This window comes from Sitodiplosis mosellana, unplaced genomic scaffold, assembly GCF_009176505.1.
Source record: "Sitodiplosis mosellana isolate CC-2019 unplaced genomic scaffold, AAFC_SMos_1.0 Smas_scaffold_2099, whole genome shotgun sequence".
In the NCBI taxonomy this organism is placed as follows: domain Eukaryota; kingdom Metazoa; phylum Arthropoda; class Insecta; order Diptera; family Cecidomyiidae; genus Sitodiplosis; species Sitodiplosis mosellana.
In genome coordinates this window covers 1-5938 of record NW_022597341.1, presented here as the reverse complement: position 1 = coordinate 5938, position 5938 = coordinate 1, and the positions used below count along the sequence as shown (strand labels likewise).

The following is a 5938-nucleotide window of genomic DNA, read 5'->3' as shown; positions in this document are numbered from 1 at the left end:
TTTTTTTTTTTCTCTGAAGAACAACTTTTCACGGAGACAAACAACCCAAAAACAAAAACTTTCGTTAAATACCTGCATTTATTGGAGCTCGTTATTTGAAAAAAAAAACATAAAGATGAATCGCTCATTAGATGAATTAACAGCCAGTGAATTGAATGCCGCCATTGACGATACCAACTTCCCAAAAGCTCGGAGTACACAATGCCTATCGCAAACGCAAAGCAATGGTGATGAAACAAATGCCCATCAAAATGGGAAGACTAACCACGCAACAGGCTCTTCACTTAACGGAAATGATGATAACGACAATGAAAATAACCATGCAAGCGATGGTCAACAACAATCAACTGAAGCACTTCCAACACAAAATGGCATTAAGGGATTTATTAAGCGTGCTCATCCAGCGCCATTAAAAATGGTCGCATTCAAAGGCGACTCAATCGATCATCCAGGCACACCACGAACACCAAGAACATCCACCACACCAGGTAAGATTACGATTCTCGTGCCAAAGCTGTCATCAAGTCTTGCAATCATCTGATTATACAATTTAGCAATAGATAGCTTCTCGTACACAAAATTCGAACGAGATGGACGATGATTGAGAAACGGATGACGATTTTATTTTTATCTCAGGCATTTATGGAAAATGTTATTCAATGATATTGACATCGAAAGGAATGGCAAGAAGATTTGAAAAAAAAAAGAAGATAAAAAGTAGAATGAAAAAACGACCGAAATTACTGCACGAAACATGTGAAAATCGACAAATCCGTAAAGAAACAAAAAAGGGAGGGTGAGCAATCTGCAACTTGTTGCTTTAAGCTCATTTCATACATTCTAATGCTGTTACGCTTCAATTCTATTGAATGCTGCTTAAATAGACGTTTCAAGATTTTCTACAGTCCAAAAGTCGCAAAGAATGGCAGCTTTTTTCTCTCTCTCTATATTCATAATAAAATCGAAATAAGTTCAAGATTATCGATAAATTTCAAAAAGAGAATTAGAAATGAAGAGAAAAATGCGAAAAAAAAGCAGCATCATAAAATTGGTTGAAATAAAAAGTCGTTGCTCGATTTACGACTTTGGACCGAGTATCTCTAGATTAATGACTTGAATCGAAATCTATTGAATTCACGTATTCACGTGTGTGATTTCGTTCTGTATGTTCATTGTCACCGTCGTTGTCGTCGTCGCCAAAATGAGGAAAGGTTAAATAAATGAAGGATAAAATTTGATTCATCATAGCTGGGATACCCCGGTGCCTGCATATGTCATGGAATTTTGTTCGCAAGCATTTAACATGAATGTCGTTAACCGACATCTAAATAGCCTAATTTGGTATATTTAGTCGTACATTTGAAGAAGAAGAAGAAGAGAAACAATCAATCCATTCAAATGGCTGTTCAATTTGCACAACATTCTTGAGCCAATGGAACGAACGGCATACAAAGTAAACACAAAAAAATATGGACGAGAAATACATTGTGCGTCTCGGTTTGTGTGTATGCGTGCATGTGTGATAATTAATGCTTAAACTATCGCACTTTAATCTGTTCCGACATAATTAACAATTAACTTACTATGTGCAAAAATAAAATTACAAATGTTAATTTCCGAACAGATGAACGAAAAAGGTCACCGAAGCTATCAGTAAATTAAACATTTTCTATTGAATCCGCATAGCGGCCAGAAAAAAGAAGAGTGATAGCAATTAAATAAACAATAAAAATGATAGCTGTTAATTGTATGTATAGGCTGTTTTGCTTGTAAACGTCAACACTCATTAGTAATAGCCCAATAAGTAATTAAATGCCACTCTCATTCATTTCGACGTCGAAAAGAGTATAGTGATTTGGTTCATTGAATTTTTTTTTATTCTACTTCTTCAACGCTACATATCTTATGTGTTTTAAAAGAAAGTTGTCTCCTTTTGAAGCTGATTCTATGATATTTGACTATTGCATCACTAACAAGATTCAAATTCTCACAAACAAATCCAAACTGGAAATTTATAATGACACACCAAGGGGAAAAATTGGATTTATCAAGCTATCTGTTGCTTCTCATGTGATACGACGAATAGACACATTGTTCGCAGTTTAATAATTTAGTGATTTTGGTCATGAATACCATCCACATATTTACATAAAAAATCTATATGCGGAACGGACAAAAAAGCTCCAGAAAACATGTTATATATATATAACACACAGAACCACGTATACGCACATGCCAAGTATTATTTACTGAGAAAAAAAGGTGTTTCATTCAAGAAAGACTGCATTTCGAACGATGAATTTTGAAGGAAATTTGTTCTGAATTGAAATTAATTATGTCAAATTGGTGACCGAATAAATGGTGATTCTTAATTGAGGCTGTGAGAATGAAAATGGCAATACAGGAATAAACATTCTGAAGCGCATCAAGAAAAAAAAATTCGCAAAAGTGAATCATGAGTTCTGAATACGCAAAAGTGAACCATGAACCTCCTATGCTGCCCATGTAAATTCATGTTTCACTTTTGCATATTCAGAACTCATGATTCATTTTTGCGAATTTTTTTTCTTGATGCGTTTCAGAATGTTTATTCCTTTATTGCCATTTTCATTCTCACAGCCTCAATTATAGGTCATTTTCAATTATAAAAACCATTATCCACCTGCATCAAAAATAGACAATAATACCATGTAATTAAGTTAATTCCCACTTGTTGCAATTAATGGATTGAATTTGTGGATATCAGTTGTGAAGTGCGATACTGTTGCAAAAAATATCGATAGTGGTGTGTGTATGTGTTGTGTGTGTGCGCTCGCAATCGCCACAAAAATATATATAACATATATTTGCTTTTAACGCACATGACTATTCTCATTTTTTTCCTTTCTTCTTTTGATTGTCGAGTTGCGCACAACTGATTCACACACAAGTGGCCGATTCAATGATCTGTTCTTATGTACAGTTAAATTTCAAGACGGTTAAATACAGACACCCCTTAATTCGGAGTGTGGTGAACAAGTGAAGTCTTGAAAGAATAATAAGTGAAATCCAATGACATAATGTGGTGAAAGGGAATAATTATTCGTGTGGGCATGGATATTTACATTTCCATTTCCATTTCAATTAAATCAGTTGCTGTGCGCAAACTTTTTTTTCACTTGGATCTGATTTTCAATGGTTTATTGTATTTTCGTTTTCTTTCAATTTGATCGCTTTGCAGGACATGAAAACTGTACGTTTCATCATGACTTGGAATTGGATCACAAGCCACCGACACGCGAAGCTCTATTGCCCGATATGGCACAGTCATATCGCATGCTGTTGAGTAGCTTAGGTGAAGATCCAACGCGTCAGGGGCTGTTAAAAACACCGGAACGAGCTGCCAAGGCAATGCTTTTCTTCACCAAGGGATACGACCAAAGTATTGAAGGTGAGTTCTTTCTTTGATCATTATTGTGTTGAAAACCGCCTTTTCTATTGAAATTGGCGTGAAAAATGTGTGCGAGCCTAAAACGGTTGTTAGTACGACGAAATTGAAGTTCATTCAGGTGCCAAGAAACTTTCTCTTTCTTTGGTAAACAAAAATCACTGTGTTGAGCTTTGGCTCTTAGAAAAATGGGGCACTTTCGCACGACTCGACTTTCTTCCACTTGTAAAAAGTCGAGTTGCTCCTTGTGTAATAAGATATTATTTCCTATTTGTTCATTCATCGATTCACGTGAGCCAACCCACTTGCTCTACTTCGAAATTTATTTGCATAACTCAAATATGAATGACACTCAAATGACGGAGGAGTTGAACTATTGGGAAAATATTGTTTGTCAATTGCCAAAACTTACTAGTTATACACTTCAGACGTTTTTTTTTCTCTCTCTTCGTAATTCAACTTATTTGAGTCGCCTTGACTCGATTGACGGTGGTATCGGTGGTTTTTGTGTCACATTGGTTGGATTTGTGGTTTTAAATCATTTTCCAATCAATGATATGATATAAGTTTGTGCTTTTATTTTCTTCGTCATCTAATGTGCACCGTTGGATGCATTGGAAAGCACACGCAATTGAAAAAAATATTGACAATTCTTGCTCTCAACAGGTTAGACTGTCATGTAGTTTTTGCTTTGTTACATATACCAGTTCAGTCGACTTTGGTCAAGTGCTCTTTTTATTTTATTTACATTTTTTTTAATTCGTTGAACGAATGCTCTATACGAATTTGCATCTGCTCCATATTTACTTAAAACATTTATTACTGCTGTTGGTGTTGTTGTGCGTTTTTCCCTTGTCATGTTTTACATTCAAAAATATGGAATACGTTCACCTGGAATATTTACACAAATGAAATGAAATTAAATTGAATGACAATTCTCGGCTGTGATTAAGAGCATGGGTAAATAAAGTACGCATGGTAATGGATGCACTTGAACAGCAAGACCAGTTGAACATTTTTTTCATCAACTTCACGTGTTGACTGACACGCATTCACAAATCATTGGACTCTTGTTATTGTTGTTGTTGGTTTTTTTTCGTCTGCGTTGGCTCATAGTATGAATTTAAAAATAGATTCTCATATTGGAGTCTAGTTTTGACATTTGTTGTATCCATGCACTTAGCCCAATTGTTTCGATGGGTACACATTTTTGTTTTTATGTTCAATGAACACTTTTTCATTGCCACAAATTGTGGTCCGCAACACAAGCGAAAATTCCAATCGAACATGCATTTGGAATACAGACAAAAAGAATCATATGAAAAAACAAAACAAATTATGGATATGAACAACATTGAAAAGAAGAACAGTTATTTACTGATGGTGTGTGTTTTTTTTTCTCAATTCACAGAAGCATTGAATGGAGCCGTTTTTGACGAGGATCATGATGAAATGGTCGTTGTGAAAGACATTGAAATGTTTTCAATGTGCGAACATCATTTGGTACCGTTTTATGGAAAAGTGTCGATCGGCTACTTACCGAGTAAAAAAATTCTCGGCCTCAGCAAATTGGCAAGGTAAGTAAAATGGCATCTGTGTAAGACATATCTTTTCTCTCTATCTCTCTCTCTCTCTCTGTGTGTGTTTGGATCGGTATTTTTTTTTCTTCAAATTTATTTGTTTGATTTTAATTTTCTGAAGCTAACACATAAAATGAAACGAAAGGGAATAAACATAAAAATACACACACACCCAAAATCTATTCTTTTGTCTCTATTTCGGGAAATTTTTAAAATTTCTATATGGGCCAAAAGATAATTTTTTGACATAAAAAAAAATTATGATTCATACAATTATGCTGCATAATTCAAATCTCTAATGTCTACGACAATCATTTGTTTCGAATATCATTGCCACTTTTGGGACAAAAAAAAACATACACACTACATATTGTGCCTATTTCGACCAACACAAAAACCAAAAAAAAAACTTTCGTGAAGAACCAAAAACATTGATCTCAATTTCATACATCATTTTTCCGGAGCAAATAACGGACACATATGCGTAAATTTACGTTCAAACGATATAGATCATTATCACTTGTCAAAATTGTCTGAAATCCACAACAAAAACCAATTGACCAAAAACAAAAATCAAAAGAACTGCATATAAACTTGCATCTTGCATCATGAAGCCAGCCGCTCAATTGTAGACACATAACATGAATGTGACTGAAATAATATCCATTTATCTATTTTGATTTTGTTGAAATATACGCAATGATGAAAAAATACTATTTTTCTTTTTGTAAAACTTTTGTAGTCAGCATAGATACGGATCGGACTATAATTTACTTGCTCGGTAAGAAATTACATTCCAAACACCACTACCAAACCAAAAAAAAAACACAAACACACACAAATCAAAAAAAGTATTTTTTTGAAAAGCACAATGTTTATGTAGAGACTTATGTTGAATCCAAATGCTCATACTATAAATTTATATGACAGA

At 34.3% G+C, this 5938-nt stretch overlaps 1 protein-coding gene across 1 annotated transcript; it reads left to right on the top strand.

Annotated features, from left to right (window-relative positions):
- Nucleotide 1: 1 nt before the first annotated feature.
- On the top strand, nt 2-5004 carry LOC129571355 (GTP cyclohydrolase 1; the record flags this gene model as incomplete). Its single annotated transcript, XM_055451148.1, is given in 3 exon segments — nt 2-488; nt 3221-3430; nt 4839-5004. Coding segments are annotated over 3 exon segments (749 nt in total), but the record flags the coding sequence as incomplete, so codon positions are not given.
- Nucleotides 5005-5938: the final 934 nt, after the last annotated feature.